This window comes from Bubalus kerabau, chromosome 1, assembly GCF_029407905.1.
Source record: "Bubalus kerabau isolate K-KA32 ecotype Philippines breed swamp buffalo chromosome 1, PCC_UOA_SB_1v2, whole genome shotgun sequence".
Lineage (NCBI taxonomy): Eukaryota > Metazoa > Chordata > Mammalia > Artiodactyla > Bovidae > Bubalus > Bubalus kerabau.
Genome location: NC_073624.1, coordinates 123,780,181 through 123,801,031, shown reverse-complemented (window position 1 = coordinate 123,801,031; position 20,851 = coordinate 123,780,181). Strand labels below are relative to the sequence as shown.

General features: G+C 47.5%; 1 protein-coding gene across 1 annotated transcript; it reads right to left on the bottom strand.

Moving 5' to 3' along the window:
- Window positions 1-6,686: 6,686 nt before the first annotated feature.
- On the bottom strand, window positions 6,687-14,883 carry RHOU (ras homolog family member U). Its single transcript, XM_055587723.1, has 3 exons — window positions 14,449-14,883; window positions 12,856-12,914; window positions 6,687-7,276 (listed from the first exon to the last, which is right to left on the bottom strand). Exons 1-3 carry the CDS (start codon window positions 14,699-14,701, stop codon window positions 6,821-6,823), a joined length of 768 nt encoding a protein of 255 aa, XP_055443698.1. The 5' UTR covers window positions 14,702-14,883; the 3' UTR covers window positions 6,687-6,820.
- Window positions 14,884-20,851: the final 5,968 nt, after the last annotated feature.

Here is a 20,851-nt window from a genome sequence, read left to right as displayed (position 1 = left end):
ATGTGGCTGTGAGTTCAGGCAGCTGATCCCCAAGTTCTGTTGGCCTTGGAGCCGGTCTCTCTGCCTAGTTCCACTTTGTGTTCATTTATCAATTTATTTGAGTATGAAGAGGACACCCTGAAGGCCCTGCCCTTCGCATCCTTGGAGACCATCTTCATGTTGGCCTTCAACTACCAGTGACAGATTATAGCATCCCTAACACCTGAAAACATGCACACACACACGACTGTCCTTTATTGGGTTTTGCTTTTGTTTCATTCTTGTGTCTATGTTCAGCAAAAGGAAAACAGATATCATCCACGTACCAATTAGCAGGGAGAAGAGGGCAAAGTAGGAGGAAGGGCCATGTGTCCAGTGTCTGGGAGACCCCATCTGAGGAGTAAAAGCATGTGGAGGGGACCTTTTCTGAAGGCTGGAGCAAGCTACATGTGATTGATATGTTTTCCCAAAAGTATGTCCTCTTTGCAGAGAGACAGTAGAAGTTAGTCTGCAGGGGCTATCAAAATGCTCCTCAGAAAAGGTGGTATTAACCCTGAGACCAAGGAGGGACTGCTTTTACAGGCATGTTCGAGGGGGCTTCCACACTGTGGAGGTGAATTCACCGAAGTCCAGACACGTAAGAGTATAGGGTTCAGCTAGGAGAAGGCAATGGCACCCAACTCCAGTACTCTTGCCTGGAAAATCCCATGGGTGGAGGAGCCTGGTAGGCTGCAGTCCATGGGGTCGCGAAGAGTTGGACACAACTGTGCGACTTCACTTTCACTTTTCACTTTCATGCATTGGAGAAGGAAATGGCAACAACTCCAGCGTTCTTGCCTGGAGAATCCAGGGGATGGAGGAGCCTGGTGGGCTGCCATCTATGGGGTCGCACAGAGTTGGACACGACTGATGCAACTTAGCAGCAGCAGCAGCAGGGTATTGGGGTGTGAAGCAGGTGGGGCAGGGGCAGGACATACTAGGCAGACAGGAGTTGAGATCCTGAGAAGGAGACTCTTCAGGCCTGTAGTTGCCACCTGAGGGCCACAAAGCCTGGGGAAGCTGCGGCATTCATGATGGGATGGGAGGGTCCACAGGCACCCCAAGCATATATATGTTCTCCTGCTTTTCAATTATATGTAGACACTTCATGATTAATGTGATATCTACTGAAAGTTTTACCAAACACAAAACGAAATGAAAGTCATTTTTTAATTCACAGAGGCTTTGAAAATTATGATGACATGAGCTATTTTTCACTATGTATTTTGGTAGAAATTGTAAAAGTGCAACTATTATCGTGTGTGACTGGCAAAATTCAAAGGCATAATAAAATGTTTGGAGATGAATGCTAGAAGTGGAGTGTCATGAAAAGCTTCTCTTATTTAAAAAAAAAAAAGTCCCTTCTGGCCCACAGGTGCCATGGAGAGAAGCCAAATGGGCTGGGCTGGAGGAAGAGACAGAAGGCAGCAGTCAGGAGAGTGCTGAGTTGCAGCACCCTGGTGGCAGAAAGGGGAGGACAATGAGGATGACATCCAATAGACAGGACCTGGTGACCCATCAGGTGAGAATGTGCAGGTAAGGGAGTCTGGGCTGATGACCGATTTCTTGTTTGGACCAGTGAGCAACTATGTTGGTATGTTGTGAGCACAGGGGCTCAGAGGATGGGGTGCTGGGGAGCCATGAGACAGAGGATGACTGTGGTCAGCTGAATGGTCCCCAGAAATATCCACACCCTAAGCCTTGGATTCTGTGACCAGGTGGGTCACACAGCAAAGGGAGATTAAAGTTGCAGATGGAATCACGATCACCCATCCTGACCCTGAGATGAGATCACCCTGGACCCTCTGGGTCAACTCGATACAAAAAGATGTGGACGCGGAGGTTGGAGCGTCAGCGGGATTGCAAGTGAGGAAGACTTGACGGGTCATCACTGCTTTGAAGGTGGAAGAAGCCCACAAGTCAAGGAACACAGGTGATCCCAGAGCTCCAATAAGACAGAGGATGAGTCCCCCAGTACCTGCACATAGGACCCTAGCCCCAACCATTACTTGACTTCAGCCAGGGAGACCCAGTTCAGAATCTTACCTCCAGAACCAGAGGTAAGAAATCTGCATTTTTTTTTTTTAAGTTTGTAATCATTTGCAACATAACAACCCTTACAGTGAGTTAATTCTGAAGTAGCCATGAGCCATTGGGGAGACTGAGAGGAGATGCTACCCAGAAATGTGCCTCCTTTTAGGACGAGCATTTGTTTTCACCCATGCACCTCCGTCATATGCAGACCCACCTCTTCAGGACCTGGTTTCATTGTTAGGGGTGGGTGCTCCCTGGGGTGACAGGGGATGTTGCAGTTGGTAACTCCAATAAACAAAGGTTCTAAAAATGGTTCAAAAGAGCACAAAAACAAGAGTGCGTTTGGCTGGGCAAGGCCCTCCCAAGTCAAGCGGGTGGAGGGAAGCCCAGCCTGATTGGGAATGCAGGACCCCACACCCACTGGCCAGCCTCGCCTGACACCCCAGGCTACCTCAGTGCTGTGATCGTAGTCTTGGGTCTTGCCACCTTCCAGCCAGGGGTGAGGAGCCAGCACATTTGCCCCCTACCCATTCACCTTGTGCCACGTGCCTGGAGTAACTGAAGTATCTCTCTCTTCTATAAAAATGTGTGGAAATTGAAAAATGAATTTGTTATTAAGCATAAAAAGTGTAAGCCTCATAAAATTTAACAGAGATGAAGATAAAAGCCTTTAGGGGCCAGTTGCCAAGTTGAATCAACTGTACGTCTTGCCCAGAAGACATTACAAAAAAATGAGTGGGTGCTTCCTGGGGCTTATGGGCCCCTGTAACCTTTATATTCAACAACCCACCAGCCACCGGGGCAAGTGCCACCCTTGTCCCTGTACTGGCGTGACAGGTTAGGCATAGAGAAGTTAGGAGGTTAAGTTACTTAAGAAACCACAACCAGGAAGCAGCAGAAGCAGGATTCAAGCCCAAACAGCCTGACCACAGGGCCCAGCCCTCCTCTCCCTCTGGCCCATTGCCTCTCCCAAAGATCATGGCATCTCCAACATTCTGCCTGTTCAGGCCCCAGGACAGGCCAGACATTGCTCTGCCTCAGGGCCTTGGCAGCTAATATTCATTTTAGAAAACTTTTCTCCCCTCCTTTCAGGTCATCTCTGTGAAGACATTCTGAACTCCTCTGAGGAACTGGGAACTCTCTCCTTGTATCCTGGGAAGGCCTGTCCCAGATAAGGGAGGTGGGACTGGGACTGGGGGAGGAGAAACTTCCAGGCTGCTTTGGGCAAGGGTCAGATTGCTCATGGAGGCCAGGAGGCTAGCTGCCTTTCAGCACTCTGGAACACATGCAGATGGGCAGTGGGTTTAGTTGCTCTCTGCCCAGTTTTCCAGTCCACTGTGGTTGACTGGTCAGGGGATACAAAAGAACCATACCCTGGGATCAGAGGCCACACGGGCAACAAAGGAGACTGAACTGTCCTTCACTAGGTGACCAGGAGTGCTGTCCAACCCCTGGAGATGAGGGATCCGGAACCCTGCTGGCCTTCACTATGAAGTTGGTGGGGCTCGGGGCACCCCCCCATGGCCACTGCAATCCTTGGATGCTCACCCCACATGTGCACACATTCTGTCACCCAGGACACCAACAGCCCAGTGAACAGGGCAGCCCTGTCCACACAGGAGGAAACCAAGGCTCCTCTGTGCCCTCAGCATCATCCCACACTCAGCACTGCTCTGAGCCTGGACTCAGCTCTGAGAATAGGGATGGAGGCCAGCACTTGGCCCCTCACACACAAAGGTCCAGAGGCTGCGCGTGTCAGACGTAGCCCTGGAATTCTCACCCCCCACCCTGAACAGGCACCTAATGTTGGCCAGGGACGCGTTCCCAGGACACCTCTGGGGCCTGCTTCTTCGTGTGCCTTATGTTCTTTTCACTCCCAGAGAAATTCTTTGGTGGAAAAGGCAGGTGCCCTAAGAGCTGTAGGTCAGAATTTGTTTGCTACCACCTGGAGAGCATCTTCAAAAAGACTGTTCTGCTCAACATCATTTATGCTTAAAAAAAGAAAAGCATGACTTAAGGGAGAAGACCTGCCCTGTGTAAGAGCTCGGAGATTTCTCTCTAAGTCTGTCAGGCACAGCAATCAACATTACAAAAGGTTCATTTCCACACACTTGGTGAAAAAGGTGGACCCTGTATTGTTACATTATGACTGGCCTGCCCAACTTAATGCTGAGCATTTCCCAAAGCACAACTCTGATAGTCTCCTACGCAATAATATCAAGCTGTAAATTTAACGACGCTTGAGCTTGGAAGTAAATAAAAAACTCAAGCACATACTTTTAAAAAGTTCTGGGGACTTCCCTAGCAATTCAGGGGTTAAGACTCTGCACTCCCAATGCAGAGGGGACAGGTTCAATCCCTGGTTGGGGAACTAAGATCCTGCATACAGCAAAGTGTAGCCAAAAAAAATTTTTGCTGCCCAAGTCTCCATTTTCATCATGAGGTAAAAATGGAGGAAAACGTCAATTACAATCCCACCTTTACTCTTACAAATTTGGCAACATATTAAAACCTGTTGCATTTCAATGTCAACCATCTAGATTTTTAGCTCTAATGGGACAGGCTGCATCAAGCTAAGTTAAGAATAAAACACTTGAGTAAAGCTCTAGAACCTAGGCCACAAAGGTGTTCCTCACAAACCACTGGCCATCAGTGGTCCTAAAGGCAGAGGGTGGCAAAGTTTCCCCACTCCAGGGGGCCAAGGGGGGCCCTATATGCTGTCACAGGCATCCAATTTCTTTCAAGTTTTGTGTTCGGTCTTAAAAATTAACTTGCATTGTACTCCATGGCATTTGCTTTAATATATAAATACTATTTGAAATCACTTAGCAGTCAGAGAGCCCTCCCTCACCCCACTCCACACCATGGAGGGCAGAGCCCCACCTGAGAGGTTCACGAGTTGGTGAGCCAAGCCCCAAGCTTCAGATGCACTTCATTAGGTCTGTTTGTGGCATTTCCACAAATGAAGTAATTTTATTCACTCAGGTTGTAACTAAATGCTTCAGGAAACTATGATATCAATTTCAATGTACTGAAAAATAAATAGTAAACAGTATGTATTTCAGTTTTTAAATGAAGAAATTAGTTAATTTTATTTACTAACAGAAAAAAAGAAGCCCCTAACCTAAAGTATAGCCTGATCATTTACTTTTTATATGAAGAAACACAAATTAGATTTTTTTTAATATAAAAAGGACAAGATCCACAGAAAGATAAACTCCTCTACCTGTTGGCACTAGAGAAATTTCCCCAGTTACTGGTTGATTTTGGTAGATCTTCATCACCAGTGCAAGCCTGACATCACAATTCGATGTATTTGGCTACTTCTCAGCAACTCGAAGCAACCCCATCCCAGAGTAAAACTGCTCTCTGGATGTGGCACTTTTTTTCCTCCAAAACATAAAGCCCTAAAAGCCACCATCTGCAACAACACAAATATGTCACAATCTGTGGTTTTCTGACTGTTCTACAGTGTAGAAAGTGCTGAGCAAGGGCACTGTGGTCCCTGCCACCGCCACCTCCATGGCCCCTGACCTCTGCTGCCAGCTCCCTGAGAGGTGTCTGTGGCTTTAGTAGGTTTCAAGAGGCATTAATTTTAAAACAGGTTCTAAGAGATGTACATGTTTTAACATGGGCTCCAAAATGTGTGAAGATACACTTAGAATCACATCTCAGATATCATTAAAAAGAGTTCTGTTTCAAAACGTGTTAAAAGAGGAAGCCAGGCTTCCATCACAGCTGTTCCTGTGGACACGTTTTTTTTTCCATAGTTAAACGTCTGAATCAGCAGCAAGAACAGCCACATATATATCTGTGTTCATATGTGTACACAAAGAAGTACCTTTGGACTGACTTAAAAAAAAAAACAAAAAACAAAGACATTTTGTTTCATTTCCCAAAACACCTGCCTGCTACAGCCTGCTAGAGTGTTCGTTTCTCTGCAGACAGGGCAGGGAAGGCCCAGAAGTTTAGGACCAATCCAGGCAGGGCTCCTGAGCGCAGCCATCATAGAGGTTCAGGCAGCTTGGCTCACGCGCATGGCAGCAACACCACACTGATTTCAGTGTGAGTCGTTCCCTAAAGAAAAGAGAGCTGCGGGCTACCACTGTACTCCTCATGGCATTCTGGCTGTTCACATGATCTCAGGATGAAAAACCCCCATCAACAATTTTTCCTTTTTGGTCTATATAGCACCATTGTCAGTGGGATGTTTTTTGTTGGTTGTTTTTAAATCTTAAGCAACGGGGTATAAGAATATAACCAAAGTGTCTGATTTGAGGTTTTACAGGCAGAAATCTTTTTTTTTTTCCCCAGATTTTTCCTTAAAACAAAGGGGAAAAAAGTATAAGGTTTCAGAGCTGAGTTACTCTGACCAGCCTTCAGTGAAGGGATGGCTAATCACACCATTTCCTCTTTGTTCTTCCGTGTGTTATCTCATAGCAAACTTTCACTCTGGACACCCAGATCTGAGGTGTGCCTTTTTCATATTAGATATAAATTAATCAAAAGGTCTAAAGCTCTAAATTTCCAGAGTTATGAAAAATTCTTAACTTACTTCAAGATATCTTGCATAAGTATCTCATCCCTCAGCTCAAACAAACAAGAAGGTCAAAGGCAAGAAAGAATCACATAAATTGGAGCACCTCCTATAATCCATATATACATGCACTCGCTATACAGGTCCTACACAGCCAAAGAGTCACGTCAGCTAATATAGCCTCTAGTGCGGGTTTTGTCAGAACACAGCCCGCTGGGGTCCCCATTAGCATCATACGAAACAGCAGTACTTCTTCCACCAGGACTTGGATAAGGTCTTCATCTTGTCGGGAGTCCTGCTCTTGGACTTCTTTGGCTGCAGCTGGGAGTCCGAATACTGAATGCCGGCTACAATGGCTGCATCGAAGACCTCTTTGAGGTTCTTCTGAGTCAAGGCCGAGCACTCAATGTAAGAGGTGGCTTTGATCTCCTCGGCACACAACCTGGCCGCCTCCTCGGGTACCGGCTTCTCTTTGCATTTGTCCAGCTCGATAAGGACTTTGACGTCTTCTCTGAGGTCCGACTGTGTCCCCACGAGGATGATGGGGGCTTTGGGACAGTGGCACCGAATCTCTGGCACCCATTTCTCACTGACGTTCTGGAAGGAGGAGGGACCCACAACACTGAAGCACAGGAGGAAGATGTCGGCGTTGGTGTAACACAGAGGCCGGAGCTTGTCAAACTCATCCTACAAGGGAATCAAGCACCCAAATGTTATCTTTTACATCAGTTCTCATCAGCAGAGAGACCATTTGAACATTTTTCTGGAAAGGGTCTGGCAGGTAACAGAAAGCCCACAGGTGGTGGAAGGAAGAACCAAAGCCCGATAAGGGCCCCTGCTGCCAAGTGGGGCCTCACTCCCAGCTCTGCAAAACTTGCCCAAAAACCTTCCTCACTGCTCAGGACCTACTTGCAACTTACTGTAGAAAAAGTACTTATATTAGATGGATTTTCAAAATAAAATTTACTTTCTCTAGCCTTCAGCCTAGAGTAACTCAGACTTACTGCTTCATCTCTGGTACTTAGCCAGGCTTTTAAAATGTAGATGGTACCCACACTGATCCTCGGGGCTTCAACCAGACCCCAGGAAAACCCAGTCTGTGAACTCAGCAGCTCTGCCCATCCTCATGGCAGCTATGAGCCTGGCTCACTTCATCCCATCTGTGCCGTGCATAACCAGGGCACACTCAGGGCACACTTGGTGAAGAATCGTGGGACTCAGACACAGGACTGGAATTGATGACCTAGGCTCGGACACTCTCACAGCGACCCAGAGAATGTGTGCCTCTCAATGTCACTTAAAACACAAGTGAATATGTTCTCACATTTGCTGAATATCCCTTTTATCTCACTTTATCTTTTTCTCCCTCCTTCCTTTTCTCTTACTTTCCCTCCCCTTTTCTCTCCGCGAACCCCAGAGACCTCCAGGAATGATGCTTTGGGAAGATAAAGGACCAGAGAAAAGCTGTACCCATCCTACTTCCAAGGGATAAAGAATTGAATGGAATAAGTCAGAGTTGATTATATAAACCATCACCCTGCTGAGTGCCTCACTGTGTGCATTCACTAATAGAGATGCACACAGGACTCTGGACACTGGACACCAGACCTAGGGGATTTGGCTGGGAACAGACACACATGGCCTCAATCCTCATAGGGACATGCATGTGTGCATGCTACCTGGCTTCAGTTGTGTCCGAATCTGTGCAACCCTATGGACTGTAGCCCACCAGGCTCCTCTATCCATGAGGTTCTCCAGGCAAGAATACTGGAGTGGGTTGCCATGCCCTCCTCCAGGGGATCTTCCTAAGTCAGGGATTGAACCTACATCTCCTGTGGCTCATCATTGGCAGGCATATTCTTTATCACTGAGCCACGTGGGAAGCCCTTATGATTATTTATAAACTATTATTTACATGCATGTTTTGTTGCATCTGTGGACTTTTTCTAGGGATGAAGAAAGACTGGATCTTTTGAGTTTATGTGCCTCATCTGTGGAGAAGGCAATGGCACCCCACTCCAGTACTCTTGCCTGGAAAATCCCATGGACAGAGGAGCCTGGTAGGCTGCAGTCCATGGGGTCACTAAGAGTCGGACACGACTGAGCGACTTCACTTCCACTTTTCCCTTTCAGGCACGGGAGAAGGAAATGGCAACCCACTCCAGTGTTCTTGCCTGGAGAATCCCAGGGACAGGGGAGCCTCGTGGGCTGCCGTCTCTGGGGTCGCACAGAGTCGGACACGACTGAAGCTACTTAGCAATAGCAGCAGCAACAGCCTCATCTGAGGCCCTGTGTTTCAGTTTATAGGGTGACAACCAAGTGACAATATTGAAGTTGACCAGCTAAATCCTCAGGAAGCAATATGGCATCTCACCATGTCACTGCCAATTCTCCACCTTCTATATGCAAAAGTTAAAAAGAAGAAGAATAAGAATTGGATTTCTCAGTGCCAACTTTGTGCTGAAAGAAGAAACACAGAAACCCAACCAGGTGGCCAACAGCCCAGCCCCGAGGATCTTCTAATGAAACGCTCCCTCTGTTCCCAGAGGCGTGCAAGAAAGCAGCACAGGACAGTCTCTGCCCTCACTGCTGGCAGGCATCATGCCTGGCCAAGCCCTGGATCTGGGGTTGTATTATCAATAAAAAGAAAAGCAAACACAGCCCTGGGCCTTGGGACATGGCTTCGACAACCTGGCTCCCAGACTTGTGGAGGTTCTGGCTGAGGGACTCAGGAAGCAAAGCAGAAACTAAATCCTGCTGCTCACTGCCTGACCAGAAACTTTAGCTACTTGCAGAAATAAATGCCGCACACGTATGTGTGACGAGTCCAACTGGAATGGACCCTTAGAGAAACGAGTTCTGAGACCCAGAGATTTGCCTGGGGTTTAGGGTAGGGCTGGGTGGGGCTGACAGGTTGCTGGACAGCTGCACTGGTCTAGCAGCAACCGGTGTTTGTTTTTCTAAAGTATAAAGATTTTCCCAGGTGCCTCATGAGTCAGAAGCTGAAGAGTGTTCACCTGCTATTGGACAGGCTATTGCAGTCTGATCAATTTCCACTGGAGTGAAATTGATCACAGTGAAATTTCCATAATGAGTCCAGTGTTAAAAACTTTTAACATTTTATATGCACACCAGGCCCCCAACAAAAAGGCCCCAAGGCATAAGAAGCAATTTCTAGTTATTTTTCCAGCTCTCAGCTGCTATGTAAAACTTATGTCTGATCCCCAGGCAACAGCTACCTGTGTCCACATTCTCCTGGTGTTTGGGAAGGAGGCAGCTTGAGTCACTTTATCCCCAGGAAGATACCATGATGACCGCTTGGGGGGATGTGCCACCACAGGCTGGGGCAACACTAAGGAAATATGGCAGATGTCAAATCAAGTCCCTTAAAAAGGGAGGTTATCAGATCTGGAGTAAGGAGGATAGGAAAGGACTATCACCTTGCCCAGTTTTACGAATGATCAAAACAAATACTAATTGATAGCTGGGGAGCTGGGAAAAAACTGACTTTATCTCACCAGTTGTGTACTTTTTAAAATTTATTTTTATTTATTTGGCTACTCTGGGTTTTAGCTGTGGCATGCAGGATCTTTAGTTGCGTGTGGGATCTAGTTCTCTGAGCAGGGATCAAACCCAGGTCCCCTGCATTGGGAGCACAGAGTCTTTTTTCCCCGCAAACTTTATTATTTTTTGTTTGTTTGTTTTTTGTATTGGGGTATAGCTGATAAACAATGTTGTGACAGTTTCAAGTGAACAGCGAAGGGACTCAGCCATACATATATGAGTATCAGTTCTCCCCCCAACCCCCCTCCCATCCAAGCTGATGTATAACACTGAGCAAAGTTCCATGGAGAGCACAGAGTCTTAAACCACTGGACCACCAGGAAAGCCCTAGCTGTGTATTTTTCATAGTTTTGAAGATAGTTTTTTGAAGATGTGGTTTTCCATAAATCTGTAGATGGTGACCTCACACATTACACTATTAGGCATACTAACCACTCCATCAGGTAAGAAATACAGTGAATTTCAACAAAAACACTGCTGAGAGACTAGAAGGAAAATTTCCAAATAAACCAAAGCGTACCAACTTGCAACTGAAACCTTTTCATTTCCCAAATTACAAGCTTTTTCATGAAACCATTTCTAAAATGATTCTTGTGATTCCTTAACTTTGAAACAGGTCCTATTAAGGAAAAATATCAAACTCTTCCTTGATAATTCAGGATCATGTCTACAAAGTGTTCCTGGTAAAAGTCTTAATCCTCTTCCAAAACTGCTCAGAGGTTTTCCTCCTGTTCTACCCATCCTGTCCTTCAAACCGATGTTGCCTTCCTCCTCCTGTAACCTTGTTGATTTCTTCACAAGTTCTATTGGGTTGGCCAAGAACTTCCTTTGGGTTTTTCTGTAAGTGCCTACTGGAAAATCCAAATGAACTTTTTGGCCAATCCAGTACTAAGTGGTTTGTCTTCCCCCATGGACTATAGTCCGTCAAGGTGCAAGCCATGACTTAAGCTTGCATCCTGCGGGACTCAGCACTCCATTTATTTATCAATCCAGTCTATAAACACAAGCAAAGTCCACTATGGGCCAGGCACCAACCAGGCATGAGGCAGGGAACTCCAGCCCATGAAGCTGTGTCTGCCATCAGAGCTGACAGGTGAGCTAGTGGTGGGGAGCTGCCTGCACTGGGCGGTCTGCTCCTCCCTAAAGGGCCCCAGGTAGGCATGCCCTTTGGTTTCTTGAGTTTTCCTGCCTTCTTCTTACTCTTGGACTCTTCAACTGCCACTTCTTGCTTCAGCAGGGATGTCTCTGTTTTTGAGGGGCTACCCAACGCTCATTGTAAAGATCAGAAAATGTGACCCAAGGTAGGAAAAACATTCTTGATTTACACAAAGCAATTAAGCTTTAATTATAAATAGCAGCAGGGCATCCAGAAAAATTATTAGAAGGATATATGTTCTTTGATTTTTCTCTTCCATATGCAATAAAATACAGATTGCTTGGTTTTCCATTTTTTTCCTGCTCCAGTAGAAGGGCAAGGAGACAGCAGAGGAAGCTGGGCTATGACATGCGCCCTATGGCCACTGCCAAACCAATGTTCAGCTGGGGATTGAGGCTGCCCAGTCTTGTGTCACCTTGAAGTTTGAAAAATAAAGCCCTGAACTTGCTGTCCCGTGGTGGGTAAGTGACTAAGAAGCCCTGGTTTGGAGGAGGCTCTTAGGGACACTGGAAAGTCAGACACTTCTTAAGTGTAGGTGGTCATATGACATCTTAGAAAGGAAGTGGACACTTTCATCTGTCGATAAATTACCACAGCACTTTCTCAAACTCTAGCAAGCACTGGAGAAACTACGGGCTTATTAACTGTGGCTTTGGCAAGCTCTAAAGACAGACCCTAGGGGCTTCTGTGATGGCTCAGCGGGGAAGACTCCACCTGCAATGCAGGAGATGCAGGTTTGATCCCTGGGTCGGGAAGATCCTGTGGAGAAGGAAATGGCAATCCACTCCAGTATTCTTGCCTAGGAAATCCCATGGACAGAGGAGACTGGTGGGCTACAGTCCAACAGGTTGCAAAAGAGTCAGACTAAACAACTTAGCGACTAAACAACAACATTAATGACTAAACAACAACAAAGACAGACCCTGTGCTCTCAGAGGGCACAGTGAGAATTAGTGATGTAAGCACCATGCAGGGGGACTGGAGCCCCCCCAGCTCTTCGGGCACACCCCAGAGGGGACTTCATACTGAGTCCTCCCCATCCCTGGCTGTCTCATCCAAGCGCCTGGCCCTCAAGACAAAAATAAGTGTTCACGATTCTGAAGGACCAAGTCCCAGTTCATTCATTCCTCCAGGTTAGGAAAGGAAATATTAACACTTACTGACATGAACTCCATCTTTTTCTTGAGTTAATATCTTAAGAATTTGGTTTGTTGACCTTTAATAAAATGATTATAAGGCATTGCCAACTTACTCTGAGAAATGAGTACAAAGCATCATTGACAATTTTTAATAAAAACCAGAATGTAAATAAGATCAGAAACTCCCAGAAGATAAGAACCGCTCTTGACCCTGTTTCCCTTGTCCTGCCCACAATGAGCAGTGCCAAACCCTGCTTTATTGGTGTGGAGCTCTCTCCCCGCCACCTCCACCCTCTGTGAGGTGGGGGTGGGGCTCTAGAATGGCCCAGTAAAGGAGAGGGACAGTATTTGAAGGCCTTTAAAAGACCCTGTTCTTGCCCAGCACTAAGCAGCGATGTGATACTGACCTGTCCTGCAGTGTCACAGAGCTGGAGTTTCACGGGCCGCCCATCCACGGAAACCACAGCTTAAAAATAAGACAGAGAGGGCTGTCAGTAGTGGGAAGGGTCTCTTTTAACCCTTTCCAGAAGAACAATAATTTTAGTTTGCATGATCACTCTCACTCCAAACCCTTCAGCTCCTATTCTGAGTCCTCAACAAATTCAAGACTTGCCTAAAACAAGGAGACTCCAGGGAAGCATTTTTTTTTTTTTTTTAATGCAAACCTGCCAGGCCAGCAATTCGATCCATGCCCAGAGAGAAGGCAGAGAGGCCCAGGGCCTTTGATGGCACCCTGGAAGGGTCTGAGTTTTCTCCCAACCCCAGACGATTTATTTTCCTATGGCACGTGTTTCAAAAATCGCAAAAACAACACTGGGTGGTGTGGGGGGTAAATGGGAACCAATCTCATGGTTTTAAATCACGGGAAAACCTCACAAATAACTCTGTTTTCCCTTGGGAAATGTTTGGTAACTTCGGGGTCTGTCACAAAACCGTAGCTTATTTTGAGAACATGTGTAAACACAGGCTGCCTGTATTGTCCTGTTTATAAAAGAGGGCACTGCTTATCTCTCCATGTCAGCTCAAAGAGAGGATTAAATGAGAAAAGGAAACCGTGTCCACCTTTCCACTAGCAAGGGGTATCTGGGGAGGGGCCTGCATCAGAGAGCTGCTCAGAGTGCTCTATTTGATGAAGCACTCAGTTTTGTCTCAATACAACTTTCTAAATTGTTTATAAATGTTTGTACTACTCAGTTGAAGAAGGGGATTAAAATACACACACACACACACACTCAATATCGTTTAGGTGGGAAACCCACCAGCACAGCACTGCTTTATCTACGATGCCTTCCAGGTAGATGAAAGCAAGTCCTTGACGTCAAAACTTTCTGAAAGATCACGAAGTTCTTTTTTTTTTTTTTTTTTTAAGAACAAGAGAAAGCATTTCACTCTGGCTTCCATGGATTTGAACTTTTTCATAAATTTCAAGAATACTTGAAAAATCAAGAGGAAAGATTACTTTATCTTGGTGGCTACAAACCAAATGACAAAGCATCGCATGCATAACAGTTTTCAGGAGCTTAAGAGATACTGAAAAGACACTAAGAATCAAAAACAGAGCCAACGGGGGCGGTGGGACTCAGAGGCAAGAAGTCATCTTTACTATCCTGGTTTAATCCAAAGCTCAGCCTTCCCCAGCGCCTCCAATGCCATTTTCACTAAATCCACTTTTGTCCCTGCTCTCCGCGGCTCTTCAAAGTGGAGACGCCCTCGGCAGAGGAGCCGCTGACTGGAAAAGCCCGACCCTCGGGCCACAGGTAATGGCACCTGCGCGTCACCTTCCAATCGAAAGCCGGCAGCGGCGCCAGCAACGTCGGCCTGACGCAACTGCTTTACGCAGGAAACTGATCAGGCCACCTGGGCGCGACCTGTGCGACCCCGCCGTCCGTACCCGAACTGCTAGGCGCCCTCGGCTCCCCGCGCCCGGGTTAAGACCCCACTCCCGGCGGCCCTGTGTCCCCCGGGGTCTCCTCCGCCCCAGCCCCCACGGCCCCGCTCACCCGAGAAGTTGTCAAAGGCGGTGGGGATGTACTCGGTGGGGTAGCCGTTGGTGGTGTAGCTCACCACCAAGCTGGTCTTGCCCACGGCGCCGTCGCCGACCAGCACGCACTTGACGCCGTGCCCCTCGGGGCCGCCCGCGCGCCCCCGGCCCCCCGGCGCCCCGGGCCCACGGACCCCGCGCTCCCGGCGGGGCGGCACGGGCGGCGCCTCGCAGCGGCCCGGGAACTCGGGGTCCCCCTGCTGCGGGGGCATCGGCCCGCGCAAGCCGCGGGGGGAGCCGTCCCCGACTCGAGGGCCGCGGCTCTGGCCGCGCGGTGCAGACAAAGGCGGTCGGGTGGCTCCGGCTGGGCTCAGGCTCAGGCGGCGCTGGCTCCGTTCTGCGGCCGAGGACTGTGGACCGAGCGGCGCGGGGCCCGGCGCTGTCTCCTCCTGCTTCCCGGCGGCCCGGCGCGCGGGGGGCGGGCGCGGGGAGAAGGCGGAGCGGCCGCTAGGTCCGGGCGTCGGACCCACAGCGCCCCCGTCTGAGCGCCGTGTGGTGCGCTAGAGCCTGAGCCGCGCGCGCTGGGGCGGGACCGCGACCCGGTGCAGGGACCCCGACACCCACGGGGGAACCCCAGATGCCCAATCTGGGAAGTGCCGAGGAGCCAGGCCAACGGAGGGAGGCTTCCCGGCGCCGACACTGCCGCCACCGCAGAGGGGCTCGCGGTCCCGCCTCCTGCGCCCATGTGGCCGACTGCCCTGCTCCTCCTGGCCTTGCGCCCCCTCCTCCCAGCGGTCCCTGCCTCGCAGGCCACAGCGTTCCACCCAAGGGGGCAGTGCAGGGCCTGGGCGACAGTCGTCGGAAGGAGGCAGAGTTAATAGGCAACTTTTACGTAGCCGAAGCCCATCGTGTGATTTTGGTCCTTCTAACGTATTCTTCTATCATTTGGGAGCAAAGGAACGCAGGTCCACTGTTAATGCTAGTGTGACTTTCTCTTGAGCATGCCCTGAACCAACAGATGTCTTTATAGCCCCAATTTTTTCATCTACGTAAATGTAATTTGGTGACATTGGTATTATTTAGGGGGAAAAAATCCGTTTTTCTCTGACTCCTTCCTCCTACATTTAGTCAACAATCCATCGGAAAGACAGGGAAACCTTTCTGGGCATAGTCTAGACGCAAAGTTTCCCGGAGATTTATGCTGTGGTGTGAGAAGAGGCTCATACTGTGAGTAGGAATAGTGATACTGATAATGAAAGTCACAGCAACTAATAAACGTTGAGCCTTTCTTATATACGGGACACTGGTAAGCACTCTGCATGAGCTGCTGCTGCTGCTGCTCAATCTCTTCAGTCGTGTCTGACTCTGTGCGACCCCACAGACGGCAGCCCACTAGGCTCCCCCATTCCTGCCTGGGATTCTCCAGGCAAGAACACTGGAGTGGGTTGCCATTTCCTTCTCCAATGCATGAAAGTGAAAAGTGAAAGTGAAGTCCCTCAGTCGTGTCCGACTCTTAGCGACCCCATGGACTGCAGCCTACTAGGCTCCTCCGTCTATGGCATTTTCCAGGCAAGAGTACTGGAGTGGGTTGCCAGTGCCTTCTCTGCTGCATGAGCTAGTTACTGTCATCTCATCATTACTTATACCCATTTTATGGGTGAAAGTGTTAGTCTCTCAGTCGTGCCCGACTCTATTTCCAATGCCATGGACCAAAGCTGACAAGGCTCCTCTTGTCCATGGGATTTCCGAGGCAAGAATACTGGAGTGGGTTGCCATTTCCTTCTCCAGGGGATCTTCCTGACTCAGGGATTGAACCCTGGTCTCCTGCATTACAAGCAGATTCTTAACCTCTGAGCCATTGGGAAAGCCCATTTTATGGGTACAGGATGAGAAAATCTGAGGCACAGGGGTACTAGGTAAAATGCTGTGGTCTCACAAGCTAGGGAGTGGCAGTGCCAGGATTCAAGCAGTCTGGCTCCAGAGCCTGAGTTGTTTCTTACCCAGTGTCCTTAAAGCAAAATCAAGCCAGAGTAAAAAATTGAGCCTTGGAAGTGTGGCTGTGGTGGGAATGCAGAGGTGGATTTGTCAAGAGGCTGAAGGCTTGAATTTAGGGCCCTCATCTGCAGAGAACCTCCCTGGGGGCCCTAGCAGTGTGAACACAATTCTGCAAAAATTGACAAAAATTTATATGAAAAAAATTCATATATTTTAATCACTACCAACTAAGCCCAATGTTGTTTCAATTCTAACTTCTCATATTGAATAGCTTTGATGTGGCAGGGGACATTCTGAGCATCAAGCCAAGGAAAGTGAACTTAGATATTTCATTTGGGTTTAATGGATACAGAGCTAGGACTAAAGTCAGGCAAGGAAGGAGCCAAGGGAGCAAAATTCAAGGCACCAACCTTGCAATTACCTGACCCAGAGAATGAGCACTCCGGGTACCTGGCCTGCCTCTCCACAGCCCTGACACTGATGGGATGTATTTGTGTAATTTTTGATTCCCCTGTGTAGTTACCTTGTTTCTTGCCATCTGGGCATAGAAATGGTGGCCAGTAATGTGCCTGCAGGTTTCTATCTGAACTTTCCCACTTTCCCCAGCACTGGTTCCAGTAGAAAACACGAGGTTTTCTAGAGTTTGGGATGTAGCTTCTTGAAGCCAAAAACTAGTTTGTGGCTATTCTTTCCATCAAAAAGTACACAGTATTGTTAGAGGGGGCTTCGCTGGTGGCTCAGTGGTAAAGAACCCGCCTGCCAATGCAGGAGATGTAAGAGACTCGGGCTCAATCCCTGCGTTGGGAAGATCCGCTGGAGGAGGGCATGGCAACCCACTCCAGTTTTCTTGCCTGGAAAATCTCATGGACAGAGGAGGCTGGCAGGCTATAGTCCATAGGGTCGCAAAGAGTTGGATACAACTAAGGACTAAACAACAATTGTGAGAGGGATATTGGCTCTCCCATCTACACCTGGTCAAAATGGAAGTTCCTGGCAGGAATAAACTCTAAATGCAGCATGTACATTTATTCAGGCACCATACGTTTTTGAAGGAAATGACATGAAATAGAATTGATGTGAACTCCTGTGTTTGTGAGGATGCAAACCTGTCTCAGGACCACAAACAGCAAGTTCACCAGCAAGTGAAATAGGTTTTCATTGTTCTCTACATATTACAAAATTATAGAATTGAGAAAGGGCATGCAGCAGGGGGATGTGGGGGAGGTGGTGTTCCAGAGATGCAAAGTTTCAGTTATGCAAGATAAATACATTCAGGAGATCTAATGCACACCCATATGACTAGACTTAGCAATATTGTATTGTACCCTTACATCTACTAAGTGTGGATTCTAAGTGTTCTCAAAACAAACACACACCACACACGCAGGTGACTATTTCACAATATATCTGTACATCAAATCATCAAGTTGTACACCTTAAATATGTACAATTTTTCACTGTAATCTAGACCCTCATTAAAGTTTGGGGGAGCTTGTGCAGCCAAAAAATGTGGGAAAAAATAGTATAATCCATGTGTGTCGGGAGGTTTATTAAATGTTTTCTTCTGGATACTTTTAAAGTTTATGGTGTCTGTTGGCCTTTTAAAGTGCATAGCTTATTGTGATGCATGTCTCATTTTAAAGCAATATTTTCGTACCTAATTTTCTATTCTTAAATGTTTATCCTTTCTCTTAAATAAGGGCCCCAAATATGATCAGCTTCAGGCCCTACAAAATATGGGTCTCCCCTGCCTTCAGCCATATGGTAGTTTTTGTATCTCGTAGCCACTGACTTTGCTTTGTTCCCTTTTCTATGTCAAGTATTGTCCCATTCCACTTATTTTGGCCCATCTTTCTAGATCCAAGTTAATCAACCCCCTGCAGCCTTACCTAAAATCCCCAGAACTAATTGTTCACTATTAGTAGGCTCCTCTGCATCCCATGGTATCAAGTCCAAAGGTGGGGGGAGGGCAGGCCCTGAAACTCAGTGCTGACTGAGACCAGGGCTGTGGGAGGCCCCTCCAAGTGTACGGTCAATCAGTGAATCCTACAATAAATCAATAGATCATCTAATGTATTTTCTTGTTTGTTTACTGTCTGTCTCCCTTTCAAGCCCCAGGAGGTCAGGAACTTTATTTTGTTTATCTTTATACCCCACACTTTACATCATGCAAGGAAAATAGTAGGCTACTGTTTTCTGTTTTATAAAATATTTTGAGAACACATGAGTCCTGCAGCAGTTAATAAGAAAGACCATTTCTCCACTCTATAAGGATGCCTTACCCCTCCTGTACTCCCATCTGTATCTACCAAGATAGCACAGTTTGTGCAATGTTTCCTTTGTATCTGGTAAGTTTGGGAAATGCTGTCATTTGTGGGAAAAAAATTTTTTTCCTCTCTTAAGATCTGGTGCCTATGTAGCTCTCCAGCTCAGCTGTACGCATTCACCCACCACATTGGAGCTCCTCCTCTGGGTCTTCCAGCATCCACCCCATTCCCACTGACACCCATCCACCCTCACCGACCCCACCCCCCGTGGCCCCAGGGACCTGGGCACACTCCTCTCTCCAATGCTTGAGAGCCTGCATGCCTCCCGCTCTTCCTCTCACTTGCTAATGTTGACCACATGGGTCTCAGTTCAGATGTCACCTCCTCTGGGGAGTGTGACCCAATGCCCTTAGGTAGGTGCATTTATGCCTAATCCCCGTCATAGCACTTTGCTGAAGTAACCTACTGACACTGGCTCTTAATCGCCTAAAAAGCAGGACCCTTGCTTCACCAAACTCTTTATCCCCACCACATTTGCTTGTATTTTTTTAAAATAAAGCTCTTTTGCCTGTTCTACTAGCAGACTATCAAATTTTCAAATGAACTAATTATCATAAATTTTTATTTTGGTACTAATATAGTAGAAACTGTGCTAATAAACTTTATACTGTATACCTTTCACCTATCTTTTAACATATTCAAGAAATAAGTTAAAATAATTTTTTGATTAATACATTCCTGGCCAGGGTATAATTTCCATTATCAAACTCAATATAAAGGTTTTTTTTTTTTTACTTTTTGTATTCACTATTTACCCATCTTCCATAAATAAATAACAGCAAAGAACCAAATCAGAAGCCTGTAGTTACTGGATCTTTCATGTTAGCGGGTTGTGTAGCTATGAGTGTTTGCCCTTTCTCCAAGCCATCACTGTTGACCTAGGACATGTTTATCTCCGAAGGAAACTTCTTCCCTTCAGCACTGCCCTACTTTTTAAATATCCTGTAAGAGACTGCTAGCTAGAAAATTATTTCTCCAGAGTTCCCTGGTGATCCACTGGTTGGGATTCTGAACATTCACTGTAGAGGGCCCAGGTTCAATCCTGGGTTGAAGAATTAGGATCTGAAAAGCCACAAAAGAAGAAAAAGACAATTACTTCTCATTAACTAAAGATTCTGAGCTGGGTTGTCTAATGCCAAAAGGGCCCCCTGTTTCCATCTGAGGTTGGGCTCATGTTCCCCAGAGCGTCTTGCTCTGTGTGTTCCAGGCTATGGCTGTCCAGTGAGAGGACCGCCCTGGGGATTGGGAAGTGGAGGACTGTCATAGGGCTGCACGTGGTGGTGGACAGGCTCAGAGGGCCCAACGTGCCTTCATTCTCCTCCTGCTCTGTGCCCACCTTGTTGTGCTCACAGCAGCCCAAGCTCACAGGAACCACAGAAGGCATGCCCCCAATTCTGCTGCTAAGTCGCTTCAGTCGTGTCTGACTCTGTGCGACCCCATAGACAGCAGCCCACCAGGCTCTGCCGTCCCTGGGATTCTCCAGGCAAGAACACTGGAGTGGGTTGCCATTTCCTTCTCCATTGCGTGAAAGTGAAAAGTGAAAGTGAAGTCGCTCAGTCGCGACCGACATGTGGCGACCTCATGGACTGTAGCCCACCAGGCTCCTCCATCCATGGGATTTTCTAGGCAAGAGTACTGGAGTGGCTTGCCATTGCCTTCTCCAGCCCCCAATTCAGCATACCCTAAGTTCCCTTTCATGGCTCCACTGGTGCCCACATCTGCAGGACAACTGGGTTTTCTCGAAAGCTGCAGCTGGAGCCTTGTCCCAGATTCAGCTGGACAGGCTTAGTGTCTGTTTCCCTTTCTCCTGCAATTCTAAGGCTTGTGAAATCTTCCTTCCTTCACCCTATACCTTGGAAGGGCTGTTTTCCTGACTGAGCCCTGAGTGTACCCATCCTTAGTGCTTTTTTTTCCCACCAGGGATGCCAGCCTAGGGGAAAATAATTGACAAAGAAAATAATGTTGGTGTTTCTCACTAGAGAAGATGAGAGAATCATATAAATGTCACCAGACCACCAGCTTTGTCATTAATTGCTGACCCCAGACTCTCCCATCAGCTACTACTATGGTAAGGGGCCACAGACATGGTCCCACATATTG